This window comes from Vidua macroura, chromosome 20 (assembly GCF_024509145.1).
Source record: "Vidua macroura isolate BioBank_ID:100142 chromosome 20, ASM2450914v1, whole genome shotgun sequence".
In the NCBI taxonomy this organism is placed as follows: Eukaryota; Metazoa; Chordata; class Aves; order Passeriformes; family Viduidae; genus Vidua; species Vidua macroura.
The window spans coordinates 8,011,334-8,037,787 of NC_071590.1; the positions used below are offsets into that span (position 1 = coordinate 8,011,334).

General features: G+C 49.1%; 3 protein-coding genes and 1 long non-coding RNA gene across 14 annotated transcripts in view; 2 read left to right on the plus strand and 2 right to left on the minus strand.

The window, feature by feature from the left end:
• PIGL (phosphatidylinositol glycan anchor biosynthesis class L) overlaps positions 1 to 10,628 on the plus strand; it is a 52,250-nt gene extending 41,622 nt beyond the window's left edge. For 7 of the 8 annotated variants that reach the window (XM_053995519.1, XM_053995524.1, XM_053995520.1 and 4 more), the window contains 4 exons: positions 4,366 to 4,397; positions 6,580 to 6,708; positions 8,878 to 9,011; positions 10,039 to 10,628. In XM_053995519.1, the coding sequence (XP_053851494.1) occupies positions 4,366 to 4,397; positions 6,580 to 6,708; positions 8,878 to 9,011; positions 10,039 to 10,137 (394 nt within the window). In that variant the 3' untranslated portion in view covers positions 10,138 to 10,628. The remainder of the gene's footprint in view (positions 1 to 4,365; positions 4,398 to 6,579; positions 6,709 to 8,877; positions 9,012 to 10,038) is intronic. The other variant, XM_053995521.1, reaches the window with a different exon arrangement.
• Positions 10,629 to 10,917: 289 nt separating this feature from the next.
• CENPV (centromere protein V) lies at positions 10,918 to 14,066 on the minus strand. The gene is made up of 5 exons (XM_053995527.1): positions 13,819 to 14,066; positions 12,814 to 12,912; positions 12,012 to 12,081; positions 11,532 to 11,646; positions 10,918 to 11,174 (listed from the first exon to the last, which is right to left on the minus strand). The coding sequence occupies exons 1-5, from the start codon at positions 14,049 to 14,051 to the stop codon at positions 11,050 to 11,052; spliced, it is 642 nt and encodes a 213-aa protein (XP_053851502.1). The 5' UTR covers positions 14,052 to 14,066; the 3' UTR covers positions 10,918 to 11,049.
• A 634-nt stretch (positions 14,067 to 14,700) lies between these two features.
• LOC128817201 (uncharacterized) lies at positions 14,701 to 20,811 on the minus strand. Of its 3 annotated transcripts, none has more exons than XR_008440129.1 (3): positions 20,276 to 20,811; positions 16,061 to 20,170; positions 14,701 to 14,940 (listed from the first exon to the last, which is right to left on the minus strand). It is a non-coding gene; the product is annotated as an uncharacterized LOC128817201 (long non-coding RNA). The 3 variants fall into 3 exon arrangements; XR_008440127.1 differs by lacking the exon at positions 14,701 to 14,940 and adding an exon at positions 15,494 to 15,672; XR_008440128.1 differs by lacking the exon at positions 14,701 to 14,940 and adding an exon at positions 15,658 to 15,695.
• A 242-nt stretch (positions 20,812 to 21,053) lies between these two features.
• UBC (ubiquitin C) lies at positions 21,054 to 23,685 on the plus strand. 2 transcript variants are annotated; one of them, XM_053995517.1, is made up of 2 exons: positions 21,054 to 21,208; positions 22,142 to 23,685. In XM_053995517.1, exons 1-2 carry the CDS (start codon positions 21,146 to 21,148, stop codon positions 23,519 to 23,521), a joined length of 1,443 nt encoding a protein of 480 aa, XP_053851492.1. In that variant the 5' UTR covers positions 21,054 to 21,145; the 3' UTR covers positions 23,522 to 23,685. The 2 variants fall into 2 exon arrangements, with proteins under 2 accessions (XP_053851492.1, XP_053851493.1); XM_053995518.1 differs by lacking the exon at positions 21,054 to 21,208 and adding an exon at positions 21,296 to 21,400.
• Positions 23,686 to 26,454: the final 2,769 nt, after the last annotated feature.

Genomic DNA, 26,454 nt, shown 5'->3' on the forward strand with positions numbered 1-26,454 from the left:
ATGTTGTTATAGCAACTGCATCCATAAAACTTCTATCAATGATGCCATATAAAAAGCTACATCAAGGAATCATTAGCTGAGCCTATTCTCGTCAATTCCATTTGGAAAAACACCTCTCAGTCCTGCAGGATGTTTTTTCACATTCACCAGCTCTGTGGCAGGTTGTAAATGAAGCTGTGCAGAGAGAATATTTGGGAGCTTTATCACTCAGCAGTGGATTAGGATGCAGCCTGAGTGCCACCAATGCCTTGTTGCTCTGCCATGCCCCAGCCTGGCCACTGAATGCCCCACTCCTGAATGCCATGGCCATTGTGCAGAAGGGCTGCACTGAGGCTCCCTGGAAGAGGAGGGTTGGTTAAATGCCAGCTGCAAATCCATGTATGGAAACAATGAGCAGAGCAGTGTCCAGCCAGTCCCACTTGGTGGGAGCCATTCTCAGAGGCCACCAACTGCATCTCACCCCAACAAAGCACAGTTCTACTGTGAGTTCCTGATGAATTTCTAAGGCCAGATCTTAAAGGACAGAAAGATAGCTGAGTTTGGGTGATTAGCTTGATAACAGTGAATGATAACCCATTTATCATTTTTATTTGGTGCCTTCTTACAGTGTGGGGCTGGAAAATCTCTCCCTCCTTTGCACAAGCAGCTGCAGTTTGTGCATTTCTCACTTGTTTTACTGATCTTAAATGTCCTGGGGGAGCTTATGAGTGATGGCTGTGGTTGCAGCCAGACTGTCCCCATAAGACTGAGACAGAATTATACTCTGCTGTCTATCCTTGAGACTTCCCCTCAAAGCTCTCTGCACTGGCATATATCCCATAGCTGGGTATGTAGTTCTAGATTTTATCTCATTCCTTTATCCCTTTCCCTCATTCCTTCATTTAACCAGGTTCATTCATCCCACTGCCCTTCCATGACACTGCTGAGAGCCATTAGGATTAAAGCTGAGCATGGAGCACCAGCACAGAAGGGATTCCCCCTAAAGGTTTTTTTTTCCCCAAAGAAACACCCTTGGGGGGTGTCCTTCCCTGTGTCACTGGGCTGCTGGCAGTGAGGGGAGCAGTGACACTGCACATTCTTCTCCCAGACAGTGCAAGGCCCAAAGCACAGAGCCAGGACAGCTCTGTCAGCTGGAAGATCTCTGCATTGCCACTGGCAGAACCATCTTTTGCCCCTGCCCCACGTGTGAGTACAGAGTGCCTGAGCAGTGTTGTACAAAGTGTTGCTACACGGTGTAGTTCAGGGTGCATGGAAATGGAGCCAGAAAATCCAGTTAGGGAGGGAGGAGGCATTCCAGAGAGCAAACATCCAACATCTGGCAAGTATATCCTTCTAATGTCTCTGTGATTCCTAGGAGACTGCCTGTTCTTCCTCCTTCACATCTGTTTCATGAGATTAATTGGGCAGATTAGAGGTTGGGATCCTAAATGGAGCCCCAATGCAGCTTTAAGACATCCATTCTTTGCCATGCTCTTCAAAACTGGATTTCCCCAGTGTTCCACAGCAGCCAGCAGTCAGTTCAGTGAAGGGTTTTGCCTCTGGCTTAGGAAACTGTTTGGAGAGTGAAGTCATTGAATTCAATGAACAACTTCTCATCAAACAGAACATCACCCAAACTGTAACACACCCTCGTGGGCATGAGCCCCAGAGGGGTTCTGTGCTCCTCAGTACCGAGGTTTCAGCTCCATCTTGACTTGTTCCTTCTTGGAACAGCTTAGGAGTTTCCACTGCTCAGTGCCACAGAGGAGCTGACCCACTCACACCTTTCCTGAGGATGCCTGAGTAAAGGCAGGGAATTTGGGAGCCAGCTCAGTCCTGCAGTTTGGGTGAGGGCGTTGGGCCATTTCAGTGTTTCTGCTGAGCAGATGGAGCTGGTGGCTGCAGAGCCTTCAAAGCAGCTGGGCCTTGAGGGAGGAGCTGGGGCTGAGTTCTTGCAGGGCAGAAATGGTTGGAGCCTTTGGATGTCTCATGGCCTTCCCAAATTCTTCACTGCAGAGGGTCTCACATGTGGATCTGAACCTACCACAGGCATAACAGGGCACAGGGAGAGGTGCCCTGTAATCACCAGGCTCTGGCACCTGGACAGTGGGTGGGAACGAGCCACCATAGGTCACTTTCTGTTTAAAAAGGATTATAAAAAGTCTCTCCGGGAAGAAAAAACAAAACACCCACATGGAAAAATCTCCTGAAAAAGAGCCTGTGTTTTGCTTTTTGAGATTTTATGCCAAACTCTTTCATTTCGACCAAACCACAGCAAGTCCAATCTGTAAAACAACATTCCCAAAATGGCAACAGCTGAGAGCTGCAACCTCTCCCCTACTTGGAAGTGTCCCATGGAGACGCTCCAGCAGGGTGGAGATGGGAGTGAGAAGATGGATTTGGGAGAGGATTGGCTCATTTTGTGAACGTGTGCAGGAGGTAGAGCTTCATGTTTCTCTCTCTCTCTGCAACCACAGAGAAATACAAATGAGCAAGGCTGCAATTCCTCTGCACACAGAGCTGGGTGGAGCCCATTCCCAGGTCTCTGCACTGAGCCTTGCTGACAATTGAAGCATTTGGAGTGGGACAAAAAGGATGAGGAGAGATGCAGTTTCTTCATGCCTGTTCTTCCAGATGAGTGACAGGTCTGCTGGCAGCCACTTCGAGGACTTTTCAGTAACCAAACACAGTCTGTGTCTCCCTGAACCTTTACACAAGCACAAACTCCTTAATTTACTGCTGAATCACATTTTTCTTCCCTGCTGAAGATGCTCCCTGCTCCTGCTGAATCGTTTCCATATGAGCTGGATCTCTCACTCCTGTTCCTAGTGACAGGAATGGTTATTATTAGTTCCCTCTTAGAGCAACTCAAGGCTTTGAAGGTGCCTCCGTGGCAGAGCAGCACACCCAGAATGGACACTGGACTTTCAGAGAGTTTGCCAAATTTCACAACCACTCACTGCTTTATCTCTCCAAGCTTATTCTAAAAGTTTCCCACCCTACTAACTGTACCAAGTGCTGAATCATTTCTTTGGGTGGCCAGATTCCACTTGTGGGGGAAGAAACCTCTGGCAGAAGAGCAGGGCAGATATTAATGGAGATATTTAAATTACAAGGCAACATTTAACAGTCTTTGTCAGAGCAATAAGACTTGAGTGGTGGGGCAGAAGGTGGCCAAGTCACTATTCCAAGGCCATTGTTGAGTAGGAAATGGCATTGCTTTGGCTCTGGAGCAGAGGACACCACTGGCAGGAGAATCTGTTTAAATATGTTTTCTGATTGCTGTTTGAGTTCTGCATTTCTGGCTTGACTTTTGTTTTGTATTGCATTGGGTATTCATCACTCCGTGCTTCCTATTTTGTCTAGGCCTGTGTAGCTAATCCTTTTCCTTGAACTTAACCAACAGCTAGAGATAATCCTAGTTTGAAAGTGACTGGAGAAACACAGCAGTTTACATATAATGCATGTTTTATCCTGGCTGATTTACACATGAACTGGCACATTGTCCTTTGTCAGATACACCACTATTAGGTGATAACAATCTCTTTCAATATTACACAGGGTTAAATAACTTTTTTTTATTATTATTTCCTTTCTCCTTTTGGCAAATGTTCCATTGTTTGGATGTCTTTTTCTCCTGGAAGAGCAGGACTGGGTGTGGGACAGCCCTGAGTGCCATCTGCTGGAGACCTGCTGCTTCCCAGCCCTGCCGTGGGCCAAATCCAGGATGGCTCCAAAGCCATGAGCAGGGAAAAACAAGAGAACTAAGAAAGGAATTGAAATGAACACCCCCTGATGTTCTCACCACCCCAGGGTCATTTGCTTACACTTCCTGATTGGAAGTGCCATCACCATTCACATCTCCCATCCTTGGTCCTCCTGTTCTGTTTTGCTACAGGACAAAGTCATGAAGAGATCAAAGTCTTGGTGAGCAAAAAGCCAGAGCAGCTTCTCAGATGTCCCAGTGCCAGCCTGGGTTAGAAAAAAAGAGCTGGTGCCCAAAGAGAAGCAGCTGCTGAGGCAATGCCCCTGGCCAGCAGAGCCTGGGCTTTAAACAGCCACAGGTGCTCCGAGGGGTGAGCAGCCTTTGGCAGCCTCTTGGGTTTCCCTTGGGAAGTCTGAGAGTGAATTTGATTTATGGAGCTTATTTGTGGTGTGTCCCAGCAGCCAGGATGAGGAAAGGAATGGCAGAATAGCATGGGGAATAAGGCTTAGCCTTGCCTGAGGTGCAACCAGTGTGGGCTCCTGAAGTTTCTCATAAGATTGGCCATTGTCACTGTGTGTTAAATGAAAAGGTTTGGTTTAATGTGCAGGGTTTTATTCCTGTAAAATCAGGGCTTGAGTAATTCCATTGAGTGTTGACCCCTCGTGTCTCTTCTTTCACAGGTACCTGCATTCAGAGGGGAAGTTACCTGAAGGTAGGAGTCCATCACCTCCCCTCCCACCTCCCATCCCCACCCTGCAGTCCTTGACATCTCTGTTGTGTCCAGGGTTCCAGCTGCCCAACTCACCCCTGCACTGCAGATGAAGCCCACAGCTGAACTTTTATCTTCCTGCAATTTTTTACCAGTCCAGGCTTCTCTACAGTCACTTTTCAGTCCCTTGGGGTTGTCCTGCCTCAGTGGTGTGATGCAGTGTCTGGCCTTGTGCCTCTTGGGTGAATCTGAGTGCTCTTTCCAGATCCCTCAGCTTAGTCACAGAATTTTTGGTCACATCTTGCTTACAAGCCTTTTTCCTTTTCTGTGACAAAAGCCTCAGAAACAATTACCCACTTAGCCAAAAATATTTGCATGTAGCAAGTTAAGCCTCCACCAAACTGTGCTCAGAAAGGAATCTGCAGTGGCACAACAAACTGTAGTGGCTTCTTCCACCTGTGAGCAAGAATCTCTGAGAAATTCTCTGTACAAGTAGGGAAAGGAAAGAAACAAAGAACAGAAGGAGGTAGCTCCTGACCCCTTTTCTAGAGTAGAGCTGCAGCCCTTATCTCTAGCAAACAGTGCCTGCCCAGGGACAAATGTGTAGAGCTCGTTTAAGCACAAAGCTGTCACTCAGCTGTTTGGACAGAGCATAGGAAGGTGGCTCAGCCAGGCCCACCCAGTCAACCTCCTGCTCCCTCAGCAGCCATCCAGGCTGTGTTCCTTTAATGCTAATTCCCAAATCATTGTAGGATTTGAATGAGTCACAGCAAATCAGTTTTAATTCTCTGCTAGCAGGAAGCTGCAGGCCTAATGAGACAGCATGAGCCAAGATGGCAGAATGCCCTTAAGCTGAGCTCTGACTCCAGTCCTTTCAGTTCCCCAGTTCATGAAAGAGGAGCATTAGTGCCAGCTTTGCTCCTAGGACCTTTTCTTTGTTCAGCCTTGGGGTGCAGCAGAGCTCTGTGAGCTGTGTGCAGCACAAAGGACAAGGGGCTGCAGTGGTTGATGTCACTGCTGGCTGTCAGACCCCATCTACACTGAGCCACTTTCATGTGCTGCTCATGCAGGTTTTACTCTGGTCCTGAATGTGGGCTGCGCCTCAAATCCATTCAGGTTTGAAACAGACCCACATCCAGAGAACATTTCCATTTCTCCAGCAGCATCAAGAGGCTGCTGGAGCTCTGTGCAAGCCTTGCTGCTCTGATTACATCACATCTGACATGACCTACAAACACCAAAGGAACGGGGAGCTCCCATGCTGCTGCTTATGCTAAGCCTTTCCAAATATAGTTCCAGTCTCATTGAAATTCCCAGTATTTATAATTTGATCTGGCAGGCGTGCAGGGCTGTGCATCAGAGGGGCTTAATGAAACAAGGGTGATGCTGGGATTGAGGCTGTCTGGATGGAGCTGAAAGGCATGTTCAGGCCATGGAAAAGTGCTGTGCTGCTGTTGAGAAGAGGGAGCTGTTTGTGGGTGAGCCTGTGTAAGCCCATGTGATCAGGGAATCCACAGAAAATCTCCCTGCAAATGCAAAAGCCAGCTAAGCCTTGCATTGCCTCAGTGATATGCAAATGAGCACCCTAAATATCCTGCTTTGCTTTCTAATGCCTTTAGCCAGCACAAACACAACAGGCTTTTTATAATCTGTAATCAAGTTCTCCAGCCCAGGCACAAGCACTTGTTTCAAGAAGCCAAGACAAGTGCTGGATGTGCTCCCATCCCTGCCACTGGCCCCTTCCAGCTATAACCAGTGCTCTTCCAAAAGAACCTGTGCCTCCTTCCATCAGGAGCAGTGCAGGCCTGCAGCACACACAGTGCTCACTCAGGAGCTCCTCATTCTAGGCATCCTTGCTGCCTGAGTGATTTGGAAGTGGAAAGCCAAGCTGAGCAGGCTGCAGGCTTCACACCCTTCTATTCTCAGCCTAATCCATGAGCTATATTGATCCTGCCCTTTCTGCCAACCTGGGGAGGTTGCATTACACTGCTAATCCCATCCTGCCCTGGTCACAGGCACAGCAGGCTCTGAAAAGCTTCACCTGCTGGTGTCACAGGACTCCTCAATGGCAGTGCTGCTCTCACCCTGCTTGGCAGGGAGCAGCCTGTTTCTCTGAACCCTTTTCCATCTCTCCCTGGACTGTACATTCCTTCCCTGGTTCATTTCATCTCACATTACCGTGCAGAGCAGGCTTTGCTGTCAGCACATGGAAATCCTGGTTGGATCACTGACACAGAGGGCTCTCACAGTGCCCTTCTTTTTGGGGAGCTGGATGCCACCACTTCACCTGATCTGACCCAGGAGGACCCAGCAGGTCAGAGCCATCCACACTGAAATCACTTGCCATGGTTTTGAGTCCTTATTGCTGAGCTTTGGGGAACAAAAGGGTGCAATTGCTGCACAAATTAATATTTCTCAGGGAAAAAAAATTGAGGAAAGGGAGAGCACATTTGGTTAACAGAGCAGCCCAAGCTTCAGAGAGTGGTGCCAGGCCTCTCTTCCCATCACTGTGAGGAGGAATTGGTGTGGCATTGCCAAAGGCCATTAAAGCCATCCAGGAAAGGAAAGATCATTGAAAGATCAGTGTTTGCAAAGCAAACAGGTGCCATTGGGAATGCTGACGGCAGCACTGTACTAATTCTTCCCTCTGAAACTACCCCAGCAGCAGCCCAGAGGATCTCTGCAGAGGAAGGGGAAGAATGGTTCTCTGGTTCTCCCACTCGTGGCACATCACAGGTTTCCTTCCAAGTTTGCTATTTGCAAACAAGAAACGTCCCCAAGCGGGATTAAAGGAGTGTCAGGGCCCTTCTGTGAGCGACTGCAGCACTTGTGCCTGCAGAGCATCCCCTGGGAGAGCAACTGGAACGGATGGCAGCCGAGCAGCTCTGCCTGTCCCTTGTCCCGGCGGGCTGGGAGCGGGGCAGGGGCTCAGGCTCAGCAAGTGTCCGGGCCGTGCCGCCCCCAAGCCCCCGCACTCCCGCACGGCCCGAGGCGCTCGGCACTGCCCAGCGCTGCTCCGTGACCCTGCGGGGCCGAGCTGCGGCGGGACGGAGGCGCTGGGGACACGGCGGGGACAGGAGGTGCTGAAGGCAGCGGGGACAGGAGGTGCTGAAGGCAGCGGTGCCGAAGGGATGCGGGTCCCGCTGCCCGGTGCCCTCCCCGGCCGGCGGACGCCGCCACCTCCCGGCGGCTCCCGAGCACCGCCCGCCGCTTCCAGCGCGGATTTTCCGCCGCTCCGCACGGGCCCGGCCGGGTGGAAGCGCCGGTGATTGCCTTTGAGGGCTCTACCCCTGCCCCTTGCTGCCCACAGCAGGAGGAAATCACTGCTGGGAATGCTCTGTGTGACCTGCTGGGGAGTCAGCTCCCCGTGTCCCGTGTCCCCTCCAAAGGAAGGGGAGCATGGCCCTAGAGCCCTTTGTGGTACTGAAATGAAGAGGGAACCAGTTAACTTTGGAGAGTGGGAGAGGCTGTTGAAAAGTTGGAACAGCACCCTTGGAGAAAAGAAAAGAAAAGAAAGAGAGGAATTGAAAGATCCTGGAGATGTGCCAGAGGGAGTCCATGAGAGCTTTGTTCTGTCTCTTCTGTGTGTAATTTCACTGTTTCAGGGCTCACTGAAGGAAATCTCATTGCAAATTGAATTGCATCTCTGCTCACCTGTGTAAACTGTGACTTTGGCCTCTTCTGTCAAACTTTAATACAATGTGGGAAGTGTGGAACATAATCACAGCAGCTTCCAAGCCAAGGAAATCCCAAAGCAGCTGCCTTGAGAGCTACAGGCTCGTAAGGGGACCATCAGTAGCTCTGAACTCATCAGTGAAGACAATTTAGCCATGGGAAAAAAACCCAGCAATTAACTTTTGAGTTCAAAGGGATCTTTGAAACAGAAAAAAAAACCCTTCAACATCAGCAGAATCTTGAAACGTGTTACCTTCATCTGCTTCATCACAAACATCTGAACAATGAATTCAGGAACTCTGTTAAAGTGTAACTGCCTGCCTGAGTTAATATTTTATTCCTGAGGCTTGTAAATATTTATTCTGTAGCTAAGAATTTGAGTAGAAAGATGAAATTTCATTTTGGTAGCTGAACCAGAAACTACTGTTTTAAAATTCCATTATATGATACAGTGTCAGCATTCAGAGAATCATCTGCACCTATTTTTTTTTAGCCTAATTATGCAGGAAGATTTTAAAAACACTCCGTTTTTGGGACATTCAAAGCTAGCTTTGCTTTCCACAGGCTATTACAGAACAAGAACCAGTACAAAGGGTCACATACACAATAAGATTCAATACAAATGGTCATAGATGTGCACTGGGCACAAACAAATCCTGGAGGGAGCATCAGAAGTTCCCCTTTTACACAAAAAAGATTCCCAAGGCCAGCAGCACAAGGAAGCTACAAAGAGCTGCTGAGCCTGGAGAAAAGAGCACCTTACAAGAATGCTGCTGGTTTGAAATATTTATCCTCTTTCTCTGTGTAGGGTGCCGTGTGCTCGTGCTGGAATCAGTAAATCTCTGCAGGAAATACATTTCCTTCCTGGATGTCCTCATTTCCTGCCTCCTGCCCACGGATGCACTCTTCATCCTGACAGAGGAGGAGACTGAACAAGCCAAGGTGAGATGTGTGGCACCTGCCTGGCCTGTTTGAGTGGCTCATCCTCATTGTGAGCACTTTAGTCACAAATGTCACATTCCCAGGGAATGCCAGAAGTGTCATCCATGGGTTAGAAATGTCACTGAGGAATGTCTGCAGTGATTTTAGAAACATGGACAAGCCAGGTTACCTCATGTCCTGTGTGACAGGACAGGGCTGAGCAGATTTGCAGCTCAGTCAGTCACAGGGCACTGAGTTTTACACTCTCCAGGATTTAGGATGCATTTCAAAGGAAACTGGATCCAACACAGTATTCTGAACATGTGAGTGGCCTGTTAAAGCCTGGCATGACTGCATGCCAGGAACAGCATCCTTGGATCACAGCTCTCACTAAAGATGGAGACAGCCTGTGAACTTCACAAAGCTCAAAGCTCTTCACAAGTTCCCTTTACTGTACATTTTTAAACTATTTTGCTGCATAGGATCTCACACATTTACCCCACAGTTCCCTATATTAGAATCTGATTAGCTGCTCTTCCATAGCATGAAAATATTTACCCAGCAAACTGTGCTGTTAATTCCCAAATTACAGACTTTTCTTCCTTCTGAGGCTGTTAAAAGATAAGAGATACTTATGGAAACAGCTTGGATAAAGGTGCTGTTCATTATTCCTATGAATTTTTGTTCCTGAAATCTGACCTTTCTAGGCTGGTGCACTATAAAATAGACTCAGTGTGGTCAGAAGGAGCAGAGATGTTCCCAGACACACTTATCAGGCTCCTGCTTCCCAGCATGTAAACACTTCCCTGGCCTGAGATCACGAGGGGAGTTGTTGTTAGAAGTGACACATAAAGTGTCCTTTGTAGCAGGACCCTCTGAGCATCAGGCAGCACAACACCAGACTCAGGGGCAGACAGGCCCAGAGCTTAGGCAGCCTGCCCTGCCTCTCCCTGCTCACTGAAAACAGGCTGTCCTATAAATGGGCACTGACCCCCAGAGCAGCTCTGGAAGGTTCCTGTAATGCTCTGTGCACTGTGTTTCCTCCTAGAGAGCCATGCAGTGCCATCGCAGCCAGCTCCTCTGGTTCCGCCAGCTCCACCTGCTCTTCTCTCGCTACCTGGTGGTCAATTCCCTGCGCCTGCTCTGACAGGACATCACTCACAGGAGCAAAGAGCGAGCAAAACCTCGACTGCCCCAGGCCCAGGACTCAAGAAAGCTCCTGTGTTGGGTGCTCTTTGTGTGGCATTCTCCACACTACAAAACCTAGGCTGGGTGAACCTCCTTCTGAATATCTTGTTGCCTGATACATTGAGAACAGGGTTAACAGCTCTCTATTTTCATAGAAGCTTAAATAAAATGAGAAATTTGGATTAACTTTAATTGGGAGCCAAACTCTGGAGGATTCTGCATTGGAGAAGATATGGCACAAACTGTTTCCCCAAGAAGACAGAGCTGCAAGGACTGCTTGGCAACTCTCCCTTGGTGCTTTTGTAAGATCCAGCTATCACGAGTAACTTTTCAAAGCTCATGCTATCTCCACAGATACCACAACCACAACACCTTTGTTATTCAGTCAGAACTTAAAAAAGCCAAAGCTTTTGAATAAAACATCAGAAATTATGCAATTTTTTCTATTTGTACTGATGTTTGCTGTTGCTTCTTTTATACGTGTTGTGTTGCAGGCTCCACCTTTACTTTCACCTCCTGAAACATGAGCTCTTCTTCTTGATTCAGAACAGGGCTCAAGGTCAACTCACAAGAGTCTCAGCAGGACACAGGAATGAGGTGTAAGTGATTCTAATGAAGTCTTTTGTATTGTGATTTAAACTTTAGCACAGCTAAAGGCAAAGTGCCAAACCAGCAACCCTGCAGTGGTTTACAGAGCAGAAGCAGTTTGAAAACTGAATGTCACAAAGGAACGAGACAATCAGCACAGAAAGATTTATTTAAGAAACAGAGAACAGGTAACAGTAATGTAGAGATTGATTTCAGCAACCATCACCCAGGAAATCCCAGACTGCAGTTCCATGGCAGTGCTCCCAAGGCTGCTGGAAGGGTGTCAGGGTTTTGACATGTCTCTGATGGTCTTATGTTCCCTCATTGCTTTCTCCCACTCCTTGCCATTGATGTCCTCTGTGATAATGGTCTGCACAGTGCCATCATCCAGGCAGTGGGGAGCGATTCCTGAAGAAAAACAGAGTACACAGAAACCTACTTTTCATAACATGTGGGAGATGCCTGCTCCATTCCATGGTTGGGGCATCTCAGGGAATTGTAAATGCTATTGCTGTAAGGCTGAGGAGCCTGGATGAGAATCCTGTCTCATATAAATAATAAATTCCAGGAAGAAGCGCACACATTATAGGTAAGATTGTTTTGGTTTTTTTTGGAGGAGGAGCTACAGGTTCAGACCGCAGTTCCTTTAGGAACAAACTCTTAGGACACATGCTGCTCACTGCTGTCATGTCAGCATCCAATGGAATCTTTACCAAGGTTTGCTTGGTGGTTTACTCTGGTTAGCACAGCTTGCTTTGTACCTACCATAACCATCAGGGTTAGAACGAGGAGTATAAAAGCTCTGAACACCACAGGTCTTGCAGAACGTGTGCTTGGCACAGTGTGTGTTGAAGGTGTATGTTGTCAAGTTGTCAGCACCCTAAGCAAAGGAAAAGCACTGTAAGTTTTCCATGGAAATAGATGGATTCATTACTTTGGGCCTGTAGCTAAGAAATGTACAATTTAAAATGCCACCTTCCTGTCTTTACTTGAGATACAGAGCTGTGCATTCCTGTTCCTTTCCTGAACCCCTGTGCTTTGTATGGACACGTGTCCATAACAGTCAGGCCTGGGAACTGCAAGAGCTCTAAACAAAATGCACTAACACAACCACACCAGACAGCTTAAAATGCAGCCATTTCCCCCACCCAGCCAAACCTAGGGCAGAGAACTGCTTGTTCTTGGCTCTGTGAGGATAACACTGCTCGTGCTCATGGCCATGCTCCTACTGTGTTCTTACTCTACCTTCAGCAGCTTGAAATGTGACGCTGGCACAATGAAGTGTCGGTTCTGTTTCTTTGTGCAAATGCTGCAACTGTAAAAGAAAAAGCAGACTTTTCTAGAAGAAGTGGACAGGTTGTAGAGCAGCAATCAGACCTCTTGACAACAGAAATCCCACAGCTAGAATGGCTGAGAGGTAAGTGGCAAAAGTGGATTTGTGGTGTCAGTAGTGTTTGTCAAGCACACCTGTGAACAGACTGACCCTACACAGGTACCCCAATAAGATATTCTCACACACACTCTTGAGGATAAACTCTAGCCCTGAGACATCCACTCAATGGTTCAGAGCATGCTCGGGCAATTCTGCCAACATTCATTACCTTGCAAACAAGAAAGTAAAGTTCAGAGGTTCACCCATGAGCTGGAAGCAGGCAAAGAGGGGTCACTACTGAAACCAGAGAATGTTTTAGTTTGAGGCACATGTGGTCAGAGCTTGATGTCACTTGAGAAGAACAAGTTAAAAAAAGACCAATGTGCTTTGAGCCCCCTGCATGAGAGGAAACAGAAAGCAGATGGCTGAGCACCTGGACTCATTAGATCTCTCCTGACACTTTCTGTGTGAGCCTGGCTGTGAGACATGAAGTCCTGCCCAAAGTAGCACCTGAAATCACCAACACTGATCTCATAGTGGGTCAGGACATAATTAGGGGTAATTTCTGTGGAAACAGCTCAGAGGCTGCTCTGCAGCTGTCTCATCTTTAGCTCTAAGGTTGGAAAAGCAGAGAGCTGACATTCATCTCTGAGAACAGGGAACAAACCAACTCACTTGCAGTTGAACACGTGCAGAACTGCTGAAGCCCAGACCTCAAAGCGGACGGCTCCACAGTGGCAGCCTCCTGTGTGCTTCACCAAACCCCTGTATTCACTGCAGAGAGACACAACAGAGCTTTTGGGATCCTCCTCTCTTGGTTTTTGCCCAAGAGAACAGTAAGGCTCTACATGACATTATTCAGTTCTGTCTTGAGCCATTGCAGAATACCAAGTCAAATGTATTTAATAACATGAGGTGGAGGATGGCTTTTGTCCTCTGCAGCAATTGCTTTTGAGGTTTAATTAAAATGGTGACAAGGAAAGAAGAGCACCACTTTGAGGACTCTCCACTCTGTAAAACACAGCTCCCCACCACACTCCAGGTCACAGTGCTGACCCTAGAGCTGTGCCCATATACAACCCTACACAGAAACCAGGGCTATCACCTCAAAACAAACTGCTCGGAACTGAGAACTGAATTTCCCCACAATTTTCCCCACAGTTCCTCCAACACCATTAATATTCCTCCATTTAAGAGCTGGGAAAAGCAGAGATAAGTGGGTTCTACATAATATTTGAAATGTCTTTTATTTTGAGTTGTAATTGCAAAGGAACCTTATGACCAAGGAATTTCTGAGCCTGTGCTTCTCCCTCTCCCCGAGCCGCCTCCACAGCAGCTGGGCAGTCACCGTGCGGGTCAATCGCAAAATGCAAAGGAAAAAACATTTTCCTTCCAGATTCTGCCTCCCACGGACAGTTTCTGATGTGCCGTGCTCTGCACAGAGCGAGCACAGGAAATGGGTGGAGGTTTAGCAGCTGAGCCTCGCGGAGCCCCCAAGGGCATTTTCGATGGGAGAGCCTTAAAACACGGGCAGCTTTAGCACAGATCCGTGGTGCGTGCGCCCCCTCCCCATCCTAGCCCCGGCCCCCCTTCTCGGCAGCTCTCGGGACCCGCCGTGCAGAGAACGCTGCCGTGAACGGGACTCGGGCGGGAGCGCGGAGCCCCGGCCCCGTTACTCACTACGCGTCCAGCAGCAGCCGCGCCACCTCCTCGGAGCTCAGCCGGTGCCGCTCCTGGAATGCGGCCCAGCGCCCCCTCTGCGCCCCTAGATCGATGGCGTCGGGCGCGGGGGGCTCCGCCTTGACCCCGGCCGGGTTTCCCCGGGCATTCCTGGTCCGGGCCCGGCGCGTCCCGCCCGCGGCCGCGCTGCCCCGCCGGGAGCGCCGCACGCCGCCCGCCGCGCTGCGCCCCATGCGCCGCCCCCGCCTGCGCCACCGGGGGGCGCCCCCGCGACGCGCACGGCCCGGGGGGCGGAACGGCCGCACCGGGGGACACGGGGGGACTGAGGGGACACGGGAGTGACACGGGAGTGACACGGGGGGACTGAGGGGACACGGTGGGACTGAGGGGACACGGGAGTGACACGGGGGGGCTGAGGGGACACGGGAGTGACACGGGAGGGGCTGAAGGGACACGGGAGTGACACAGGAGTGACACGGGAGGGGCTGAGGGGACACGGGGGGACTGAGGGGACACGGGAGTGACACGGGAGTGACACGGGAGTGACACGGGGGGACTGAGGGGACACGGGAGTGACACGGGAGTGACACGGGAGTGACACGGGGGGACTGAGGGGACACGGGAGTGACACGGGAGTGACACGGGGGGACTGAGGGGACACGGGGGGACTGAGGGGACACGGGAGTGACACGGGGGGACTGAGGGGACACGGGGGGGCTGAGGGGACACGGGAGTGACACGGGAGTGACACGGGAGTGACACGGGGGGACTGAGGGGACACGGGAGTGACACGGGAGTGACACGGGGGGGCTGAGGGGACACGGGAGTGACACGGGGGGGCTGAGGGGACACGGGAGTGACACGGGGGGGCTGAGGGGACACGGGGGGACTGAGGGGACACGGGAGTGGACACGGGAGGGGCTGAGGGGACACAGGGGAGTTGAGGGGACACAGGAGGGTTGAGGGGACACAGGAGGGGCTGAGGGGACACGGCAGGACCGGGCGGCACCGGGAGGGGCTGGTGTAGAACGTGGAGAACGCTCAGTGAAAAAAATCTTTTCCTCATCTCCACCCTAAAGCTCCCCCGCACAGCTTGAGGCCGTGTCCTCTCCTCCTTGTTACCTGGGGAAGAGAACGATCCCAGCTCACCACAGGCTCCTGTCAGGGAGCTGTAGGGAGGGACGAGCCCCCGGAGCTCCTTTGCTCCAGGCTGAACCCCCCCAGCTCCCTCAGCCCCTCCTGGGGCTCCAGCCCCTTCCCCAGCTCCGTTCCCTTCTCTGGACACGCTCCAGCCCCTCAATGTCCTTCGTGCTGGGCCCAAAACTGGCCCCAGGATTCGAGGTGTGACAGTCACTGCCCGGTCCTGCTGGCCACCCGCTGGCACTGGAACAGGCTGCCCAGGGAAGTGCTGGAGGCACCAGCCCTGGAAGTGTTCAAGAAACTGCTGGATGTGGCACTTGGGGACATGGTTCAGTGGTGGGTTTGGCAGTGCTGGGTTAACAGTTGCACTTGATGATCTTAAAAGTTTTTTCCAGCCTTAAGGATTCCATGATTTTCTGATTCCAGGGCTGAGGCCAGGCATGCCAGTGATCCACAGGCATGAGTCCAAGGTTTCCCCTCTCATCCTGAACACTGAACAGGGATGGGAAGGTGCTCAGCAGACCCGAGGTGCTGCTGGAATTGTGGTGTTTCACTTCTCTGCTATGAACAGCCTTCATTTAGACACAGCATTGCTGTGACAGCACAGGATGTGTCTAGGCCTTCCTGAGGTTTGAAGTCATTGTGGCAGCTTTGCAAAGAAATGGCTTCTTACAGGATTCCCACTTAGCTTTTCACTAATTCTGTTAGCAAAGTCTTGAAAATAAGAGAGTACATACCTTAAAAAGCAAAAAAAAAAAAAAAAAAAAAAGCAAACCCCCCCAAAAAACCCAAAAAAACAAAAACAAAAACAAAAACAAAAACAAACCCAAAAAACCCCCAAAAAACCCAACCAAACTAAAAAAAAAACAAAACAAAAAAAAAAAAAACCAAAACAATCAACCAAATAAACAACAACAACAACAAAATAGGAAAATGTGAAATCACCCCTTTAGTGCTAAATATCTTACAAAAGGTTATTCTTGAACACTGAAATCCAGTGCTGTTTCTCAAGTAAAACTATCAGTGCAGGGAAAAGTACAAAACTTGGAGGTGTCCAAGTCACACTCAGTTGGGGAAAAAAATAATCACTCCAAAGACAAACCTTTGTGCTCAGTGTTGCAGGATTGGAAACTTCTTTTGTTTGACATATAATCAAGAATTTGTAGTCAACAGAACTTAATGTCTTGTTCTTTCCAAGAAGGGGAAAGATGTAAACAAGTGAGCTGAGTCTTGAGAGGCAAAGAGGCACCAAAGGGTCCTGTGGCAGTCAGGAACATGGCAAAGCAGGGCAGTGATGAATAAACATCCATCAGCACTCCGGTCTGGAAAAGAGCTTTAAAAAGATGTGACTGGTGTTCAGGCTGCCTCCTGAGATGGCGCATGCCAGGATTTGCTTAAGAATCCTGTGCCTCAGCACCTCCCTGACGATAGGAAAGGGCACCAAGTTACAATTTCCTGTTATCCCCTGTGTGAATCTCCGCTCTGGTTACTCACTCCCATGGAAGCACGAGAATACACGCTGTGCGACAAATTCATCTGCAGCTCCTGATCTGAGCCACTCCCAGACCTTTAGTCAAACCGGATTACATGTCAGTCACCTCGTATTTTGGGAGGAAAAAGTCACTGAGGTGAAACTGGGGAGGCACTGAAACTGAGCCTGTGCTGGCTGCAGCAGGGATTCTTCTCCCCTGGGGTATGGCCAGCACCACTCATGGTCCGTCCTGTCCCAAAACCACTGAACTCAACACACTGAAAGCCAGAGGGCAATTTTAGGAGTTCATTTTAGGGGCTCATTATGTCGATTCATACAAATGACCCAATGACAGGAGCCACCAGCACTCAAAAAAGCAGTTCCAGGAGCAAACTGGAGGGAATTTGTCCATGTAATATCTGCAAATCTGTCACTCTCTGTTCCTCTCCACAATTAGTTCACTTTATTTTAAATGCAGAAGCTGTTCTGAGAAGCTAAATTCTCTTCTCCTGTGATATCTCAGAATAAGGAACTGGAGGACAAAAATGGAAGTGCAAAATGCCATAGTAAATAAATTGTTTCTCTTTTTTCATTTGCTTCATATTTTATCACTAAGGACTCAGAACACAAAACCGAGTCTCACATAAATAATCAATTCCAGACCTTTAAGGTGGAACTCTGGATGATGATAAATGTTACAGATATTTTGAGCTGAAAGTCCTAAATTTCAGTGGTCAAACGTATTGTCAGTGTATATCTGGGCAGCACCTTCCCAGTGCCCAGAGCTACCAGCTCTCATTTCACTGTTTCCAAAGCTGATGCAGTGTTTGCCAGGCTTCAGGAGAGGCCAAAAGCTTGATGAAAAATGCATTTGCTGTTCAGCTTGAGAGGCAGAATGGAGCAGGAAGAAATATCCAGACAGATGATGGACGAGGTGGACAAGAGGAAAAGTCCAGTAAATTGCAGTTTGTTCTGTGTAGGTGTCTTGTGATGCTGAAAGGCCAGCAGCAGCTGACGTGTTCGGTGTTAAAGTACAAAGGGGCTTTTCTGCGCCATCTCAGCTCTGCTTGTATAACAATGACTCAGCTCTGCAGGCCTGGCTCACAGCCAGCATTGAAATTCTGCCTGTAAGAGCAATTTTATCCCCAAAGCAGCACCAAAAGCAGCTACATGTTTGTGGGTAAAAGAGAATTAGGAACTGTGGAAGTTTTTTATATCTAATAAGCAGGGAACTAGGAGTTGTGTACAGCTGACAGCACACTTAAATAAACTGAGGTGGTTCAAAGTACATGGTTTGTTCAGGGGGGGAAATGGCAGTGCTTGGGTTTGAGTCTCCCTGTGGTGGAGGGGGAAACATTCCAGACGTTTTCCTCACCATCAAAGGACCCAAGCTGGATCTGAAAACAAAATGTAGGAGGTGACACCCCCGGGCTGATCAGAAGGGCCTTGACGGTGTTTGTTTGTGTTCACTGTTACAGAGCTTCTGTTGGACACACAATGATTAACAACAGCTTAGGACTCTTTCTTCTGCCTGTTTCTTCGGCCATTTCTTCTTCTGTCTGCCTGTTTCCCAAGGAACTTCTCTGCTGTTTTGCTGGAAAACCTCACCCCGGAAAGCGCAAGCCGAATGCGCTCAGAGGCAGCAGAGGAGGTGAACAAAGCAGCTCCGTCCCTGCACTGCAGCTTGGACCGGATCCAAACCATTCAGGCAGGAGGCAGAGTGAGAGATGCAGACAAGGAGCTGTAGAACAGACCTAGTTATTAGTTAAAGCTGTTGCTTTCACTGGCACAACACGCAGGCACAAACCTGTGATTTCAGCCCTTTACAAAATCCCCTTTGGACGTCTCCTTCCAGCAGAGCTGTCACATGTCCCTCTGCGTCACCCAGAGGTGCCCAAGCCTGTTTATCGTGGCAGCACAGCTCTGAAAGCTGAATCCCACGTGTCCTACAAAGTTAAAATACGCTTTAGACAAGCAGGGAGACCGAGGAGTATCACTAATTTTCATCTTTTTACTACCAATCTATTTGTTTTTCTTAAAATTTGTTTTTCTTAGCTCCTGAAGTCGGTGGCTTCTTAAAAACTTTGTTTAGTGAATTTATTTTTAGCATAAAGCTATCAAAACAAAACCGAGGGAGTTGCCTTTTTTTGGTAATCTCAGAATATCACAGTCAATCTCACAGTACTTTGAATTCTGACTCACTATTTGTGTAACCCTCCAGGCTGGCAGCCTGAGGACAAGCAGTGACATGCCACGGGTCTGTTTGTCTCGTGGGTGGAACCTGATCCAAGCCTGGACCTTCCTGCACTGCTACAGGGAGACAATATTTATATTTATCTCCACAACTGTAAATATAATTACACTGCATCATACACAGTGAGAGGCAGGTGTGAGTAATGTTAGGAGATAGGAATATGTATATATGTATATATAGATATATTTTTTTTTTTCCCCCTGTGGCAAGCAGCCCTATTTTTGTCTGAACAAAGAGCAGTAACTGGACTTGCCACACACCCTGTGATGGCCTGGCTGGCTGTCCCAAGGTAAACCTGGTAGCTAAAGATAAACAGATTGCCTCATGTAAAAATGATACCTCGTTGCTAGAACATTAGCCTACATAAAAACCAGACCCAGCTTGTGTTCCAGAATGTACAGATTCCTTGGAAACATTTCCCTGACCCCAGATTCTTCTCTCCTGAAAGTAGGTTGCTCTGTACCACTGCCCAGTGACCTACTTTTGAGAAGAAATGTGTGTTCCCAACTGCAGGCCCCGTGCCCTGGCAAAGGCTGTAGCCACCTGTGGTCAGAGCAGTCACAAGATACAGATTTCTGGGTTTTCAGCTCTGCATTTATTTATATACAGCTCAGAGACAGCTGCTCAATGGTTTTTTATTCACCTACAGCTACCAGGGGAAAGTTTGTTAAATGCATGTGCTTTGTACAGCCACACCATAGATTTAGCCATATTTAGGAAAAAAAAAAAAAGAGAGGGCACCTGTGCTTTCTGGTTTACATAGAAAGGAAAGAAAAAATACAGAAATTGCTATTTTTCCATCTAGAGGAATGTTAAAAAGAGAAACAGGCACCCTAAAATCCTTAGTAAATGTGTGATGTGCTTTAACACTGCCCAGGCTTTACATTAATCTCCAGCTTGACAGATGTGGCCTTTCATATTTGTAAATATCAGTCACTCATGGCCTTTCCCTGGGGAAGAGTGCCTGGGATGTGCAGCAAGCACAGGCCAGCCTTGGAGCAAACATTCAGCCTCCTTGGCAGCACCAAACAAAACCCATGTTGGAAATGCTGAGCAGAACTGGCAGCAAACAAACGGGAATTGCCCAACTCTGCCTTTTGTCCTAAATTTATGTAGCCAAAATGATATTTCCAACGTTGTTTATTGCCATGGAGCTTTCTGAACTTTCCAGTTACCATTCTTCCCTCTTCCTGTTCCTGCATTTTGAGTAATTATTGGTAGGATGATTTATTTCCTTTTTACTGTAAACCAGGAGGTGCTAGAAACCCTGTTAGGAGAAAGGAAAGCAAAAGGATTCTGTTGTTGGGGTTTGGTTTTTCTCTTTTTTTCTTGGTGGTTTAGTATTTTTGTCTGGGTTTGAGCTGTTTTTAGGGGGAAATAGAGCAGCTCTGTAGTGAATCTTGCCCATCAGACACGTGCTGATGCTTTGTGAGTGGAGGATTTAACAAGGTCATCTGGTTTCACTGAGGGAGCAGTAGATAAAGCTGCTGAAAAAAACACAAAAACAATCTTGGATTTTGTGCACTCCATCTTTAATATCATACAAAATGAGTTAAGAGCCAGCCTGAAAGGTATAATGAAGTTTAACTAACCCAAGGCACGTTTCCACATCAGTTCACAGACGGTGACTGCTTCATAACTGATCAAAGCTTCCTGTTCTGGAGGCGAGTAAACAACCATTTGAATTTCAAATGTCAGCATTTCATCACAGGGCTTGTTGTGCAGCCTCACATCGAGAGAATTACCTGATCAGCCGGCTCCAACCAGTTCCACAGGGAGCCGGGCCCCGTGACTGGGCCAGCTCGTGTCGCGCCCAGGAGCCACCAACGCTCCTGGATTATGCTGTTTTTCCAACTCTGCTAACTCGGTTCTGCTTTTCCTCTCAGCCTTACAGGCCAGGACCAGCCCTACAGCCTGTCCTGGGCTTTTCCACGGAGCCATCCTGGGCAAAGCGTTGGTCAGAGGCCCCAGTGAGTCATAAAACACTGGCACCAAGGCTCACTCCCCTTTTTTTAGGGCATTTCTCCCCCAGTCCGTGCCTGAGCACTGCTGGGGTTCAGGCGGGAGCTAAAGAAGCCCCAGTATCGCTCCTATAGCCGTCATTAATCCCAATCCCCATGATAATCCCTCTCCCTGTCCCCTCACGGCCCCAGCTCCCCCCCCCGGCCGAAATCTGCCCCGCCAGGCGGCTCCGCCTCAGCAACAGCGTGACCTCACCGCGGGCCAATCAGCGCCGAGCAGCGCCGAACCTTCCAGAGCCTTCCCTGCCCCCGCCGCCCCCGCCCCTCGCCAACTGCCCCCCCCCCCCCCGAGCAGCCAATCAGCGCCCGCCCTGCGGCTCGCCCCACCAATCACCGCCAGACTTCCCAGTCTGCCCACCAACGCCTGGTCGCAGCGCCGCGGCAAAAAACGGTCCCAGATCTATCCGCGCCCTCAGAAATTTGCCGATTTGGTAGGGTCTGATGCCCCTCTCTGAAATTCTGGGACCCCTTTGCCTGCGGAAGAGGGATTGGAGCGGGGAAAAGGTGGGTGCGCTCCAGAACAGGGATCTTTTCCTGGGGACTACTTTGGGAGGCGGATGGACACACTAGTTTTTGGTGGGCGGGGCCTACGTGGTTAGAAGCCCTATAAATAAGGGCGGGTGTGCGTCACTCGGCAGATCCGAGGTTTAGCATCGCTGGATACGTTTTACACATTTATCGCTCGGGGCCGCAGACGTGAGTGCGCTGTGGGAATTGGGGCTGGGGGGAGGCGGGCCCAGCGCTCCGGCAGGACCGTGCCGTGCAGGCTGGGCGCTGCCGGGCGGTTTGCAGCGGGGTAACGGAGAGAGCGGGCAGCGGCGCTGCGCAGGGTTGTGTCGCGCTCTGAACCGCGCCGGTGAGAGCTGGGCCGGGCGGAGGGGGTGTGGGGGGGCTAAATTAGGTTAATGCTTGTCCGGGGAGGCGGCCGCGTCCCGGGGAAGATGGCGCGGGCCGAGCCGCCGCTGCCGGAAGGCGGCTGTGAGTCACTACCGGGGCGGGGGAGCGGCGGCGCTGCCGCGGGGCGGGTCCGCGGGGCGGGCCGAGCGCTCCCGCCGCTGCCGCACTGCGGGCGGCTCTGGGCTCCGCTGCCGCATCGCTGCCCTCGGGCGGGTCGTGGGGGTCCGGCGCTGCCCTGCGGGGAGGGAATGTACGGGAGAATCGGGCAGCTCCGGTGCCGCATTGCTGCACTGCGGGCATAAAGGAGGGGCGGTGCGGAGGTCCTCTAATGAGAGTAATCTGTTTAAAGAACTCCGTAGGTTTTGCCTCAAAACCAGATTTGGTTAGTCAAACTGGAAAATGGTTTTTTAATTTCACATTTCCTACAACCAAAGTAAAAAAAATGATACGGAAATAGCAAAGGTAATTCCTTTGTTTAGGATTTACGGAAGGCTTTGTTTGACTAAGTGGCTGTAGCTGAAGCATTTTTATGTCTTGCAGGTCAACATGCAGATCTTTGTGAAGACCCTGACTGGCAAAACCATCACCCTTGAGGTGGAGCCCAGTGACACCATTGAGAACGTGAAGGCCAAGATCCAGGACAAGGAGGGCATTCCTCCTGACCAGCAGCGGCTGATCTTCGCTGGCAAGCAGCTGGAAGATGGGCGCACCTTGTCTGACTACAACATCCAGAAGGAGTCAACTCTGCACCTGGTGCTGCGCCTCAGGGGTGGCATGCAGATCTTTGTGAAGACCCTGACTGGCAAGACCATCACTCTGGAAGTTGAGCCCAGTGACACCATTGAAAATGTGAAGGCCAAGATCCAGGACAAGGAAGGCATTCCTCCTGACCAGCAGAGGCTGATCTTTGCTGGCAAGCAGCTGGAAGATGGGCGTACTCTGTCTGACTACAACATCCAGAAGGAATCCACCCTGCACCTTGTCCTGCGCCTGAGAGGTGGCATGCAGATCTTTGTGAAGACCCTGACTGGCAAGACCATCACTCTGGAAGTTGAGCCCAGTGACACCATCGAGAATGTGAAGGCCAAGATCCAGGACAAGGAAGGCATTCCCCCAGACCAGCAGCGGCTGATCTTCGCTGGCAAGCAGCTGGAGGATGGGCGCACCTTGTCTGACTACAACATCCAGAAGGAGTCAACTCTGCACCTTGTCCTGCGCCTGAGAGGTGGGATGCAGATCTTCGTGAAGACCCTGACTGGCAAGACCATCACCCTTGAGGTGGAGCCCAGTGACACCATCGAGAACGTGAAGGCCAAGATCCAGGACAAGGAGGGCATTCCTCCTGACCAGCAGAGGCTGATCTTCGCTGGCAAGCAGCTGGAGGATGGGCGCACCCTCTCTGACTACAACATCCAGAAAGAGTCCACCCTGCACCTGGTGCTGCGCCTGAGAGGTGGCATGCAGATCTTTGTCAAGACCCTGACTGGCAAGACCATCACCCTGGAAGTTGAGCCCAGTGACACCATCGAGAATGTGAAGGCCAAGATCCAGGACAAGGAAGGCATTCCCCCAGACCAGCAGAGGCTGATCTTCGCTGGCAAGCAGCTGGAAGATGGGCGCACCTTGTCTGACTACAACATCCAGAAGGAGTCAACTCTGCACCTGGTGCTGCGCCTCAGGGGTGGCATGCAGATCTTCGTGAAGACCCTGACTGGCAAGACCATCACTCTGGAAGTCGAGCCCAGTGACACCATTGAGAATGTGAAGGCCAAGATCCAGGACAAGGAGGGCATTCCTCCTGACCAGCAGAGGCTGATCTTCGCTGGCAAGCAGCTGGAGGATGGGCGTACTCTGTCTGACTACAACATCCAGAAGGAATCCACCCTGCACCTGGTGCTGCGCCTCAGGGGTGGCTGTTAAGTTCCTGTGCTTCTTGCTTGACACCAGGGTTGCCAGTGGCACTTGTGTTTGCACTGTAGTTCTTCAATGTCTTAATATTAAGTTAATGCAAGGTTAATGCAAGCTTGAGTAACTGCTGAACAACTGTCTGTTGAAATGCTAATAAAGTTTTCTGTTGCACATTACACCCTGTAGTCTGTCTCAGTTCAAGCAGGTGAAACTGGTGTACTAAGTGAAATGCTTTGGCTTCTTACCGTGGCAATTTAAGCCTCTTTGCATGTATGACGAGGACCAACCTTGTGGTTAAAATGGATCTGGATTAAAATCTTCAGTGCTAATAATACCGTGTTGTTTTTTCTTCTTACATTTTAGCAGCACTCTGCTTCCACGTGGGTAGACACCACAAAATGGTGTGGTGGTTTTGCACGGGGTGGGTTTTGCTGCAAGTTACAGACCTGTGGTTGTGTTTGTTTGCTGGTCCTGGGGGTGGGTGTGAGGGGTGCCAGTGCCTGGCACTGCTGTGAAGGGACTCTGGCTGGGGGTGTTGGTCTAGGGGAGGACTGGCCACGGTGGGAATTGTGTGGTGGGTGGGAAGGTGACACTTGAAATGGCGGTGGGTGGGTGGGCAGTGTAAGAGCTGCCTGGTTTGGTGAGTTCTACACAATGCCAAGAAGTGGGGGAGTTCACACTCGAGTGTGGGCTAGCTGGGTTTGGGTTTGTTTTTTCATGGGCTGGGTTAATTCAGCTGTAGTGGTGGGGGTGCAATATCCATATGCCCATCCCCAAAAACATCCCAGGTTGTGGGGTGGCTGTCAGTGTCCTCAGCTGTTGAGTTCTGGCAGCTGCTCACCCTGAAGTGGCCCACAGTGGCCACCTTGGGCCCTCTGTTAGCCTCTGCAGCGCTGCTGTGGAAGATGGGTTTGTTCCTTCTGGATTTCATCACACAGCAAGTGTTACGCTTCATGGGAAATTAAACCAAAAAGTTGCTGTTTTCATGGAAAGCTACACGCTGCAAGTTCAGGGTGGGTTTCAGGGTTATGTCCATCATATGTTTTTTTTTATTTTTAAGGAGCAGGGCTTGCTTTTCTGTCTGCTGAGCTAGCAGAAATACAAAGTTCTGTAAACATTTGCTGTCTCTGCCACAAGAGACTTCCCTTAGTCTGAATTTTCCTGCAACTGCTGTTTTGATTTTGTGCTTTTTTGCAGTTTAACCACCTGGCACGGTGCCCAGAGAGGCTGTGCAGGCACTTCCCTGTGAGGGCCTGAAGGGCCATGGACAAAAACCCTGGAAATAATTCTGGGCAACGTCGGGGTGGCCCTGGCTGGGCAGGGTGACCTCCAAATGTCCTAGCCCCAACTATTATATACTATATAGTATATAGTATATTATATACTATTATACTATATAGTGTATATATATACACTATATATATATATAATATGTATATATAGACACATATATATATATATATGGATATATTTTATATATATATATGGATATATTATATATATATATATATATATAAAAAATATATATAATCTATTTATATAGTATATATACTATATATTATATATATATTATAGTAGCCCCAACTATTCCCCCTGCCTGTCTGGGCTGGGTGTCTTCAGCCCTGCTTGAAGTGCCTGAGCAGTTCACAGTCCCACAGGAATAAGGCACTGAATAAACTGACATGAATAAAGTGATCTTCCTGCTGGGCTTTGGGGTGGGCACTGAATAATCTGACATTCCTGACCTTCCTGCTGGGCTTTGGGGTGGGCACTGAATAATCTGACATTCCTGACCTTCCTGCTGGGCTTTGGGGTGGGCACTGAATAAATTGACATTCTGCGGGAAATAAATTTGCAGAAAAAATTTAATATTTGATTGAAGGTTTGTATAGTATGTAACATCTGTATTGTCTCACCCTTCAAATGAGACTAAAAATAGAATAAGATCTTTTAAAATGCCTCTCAGCTGCCCAATTTTTAAGTCAAAAAATAACTTAGTCCAACAACATTCCTGACCTTCCTGCTGGGGTTCGGGGTGGGCACTGAATAATCTGACATTCCTGACCTTCCTGCTGGGGTTCGGGGTGGGCACTGAATAATCTGACATTCCTGACCTTCCTGCTGGGGTTTGGGGTGGGCACTGAATAATCTGACATTCCTGACCTTCCTGCTGGGGTTTGGGGTGCCCTGCAGGGACAGGGACCCCGGGGAGGTGACAGGAGGGGTCTGCACAGGCCCCTCTGCTCTGGTGTTTGGCCTGAGCCTCTGGTGTTGAACCGTGGCCTCCACTGGTACCTGGGGTGCTCCAGGAAATGACTGCAAGGATTTCTTCATTAATAAGGGAAAAAAAAAAATCCTTGCCATTTAAGCAAATTAAGGAAATGTATATGAATCACAAGGAAATGTGAATATGAATTTGTATAATATGCAGTGTTTACACCAAAGTTATTAGCATAAAACAAAATAACATGTCAGGCAATACAAATTATTGATGCTGTTAAAATATACTTTTTTTATATTCCTACAATATGATGGTGCCTCAAAAGTCTGCTTAGAGACAATTATTCATGACTAAAATGATAATTCAATATGTTTTAGCCAGAATCTATATGCTATCAGAATAATATTAATGCTCCCATATTTACAACAGATCTGGCAACATCTTTTTTTAATCCTGCTGTAATCCGAGTTTTGTGACTGGCCTTTGAGTTTTTTTCTTATTGCTTCAGTTAATTTCTAATCTGTTCTCTCTTAAAGAAAAAAAATCAAACAAAACCCCAAAAAGAAAAAGCAGCCAACATTTTGGGGGTTTGTCTTCTGTGCTTTAAAAAAATTACTTATACCTATAAAAAGAGAAATTAAATAACCATTATACTGAATTTGGATACATTTGGGGTTTTCTCCTTTTGCAGCTGCCCCAAAACATAATTCTATGGGGAAAGTGA

Coding starts and splice junctions, on each gene's coding strand:
- CENPV (XM_053995527.1), bottom strand. CDS start 14,051: ATGGGGCGCAGCGCGGCGGGCGGCGTGCGGCGCTCCCGGCGGGGCAGC. Junction 12,082..12,813: donor CTGCACGTGTTCAACTGCAA/GTGAGTTGGTTT, acceptor TTTCTTTTACAG/TTGCAGCATTTGCACAAAGA. Junction 11,175..11,531: donor TTCTAACCCTGATGGTTATG/GTAGGTACAAAG, acceptor GTTTTTCTTCAG/GAATCGCTCCCCACTGCCTG.
- UBC (XM_053995517.1), top strand. CDS start 21,146: ATGCCCCTCTCTGAAATTCTGGGACCCCTTTGCCTGCGGAAGAGGGAT. Junction 21,209..22,141: donor GGGATTGGAGCGGGGAAAAG/GTGGGTGCGCTC, acceptor TATGTCTTGCAG/GTCAACATGCAGATCTTTGT.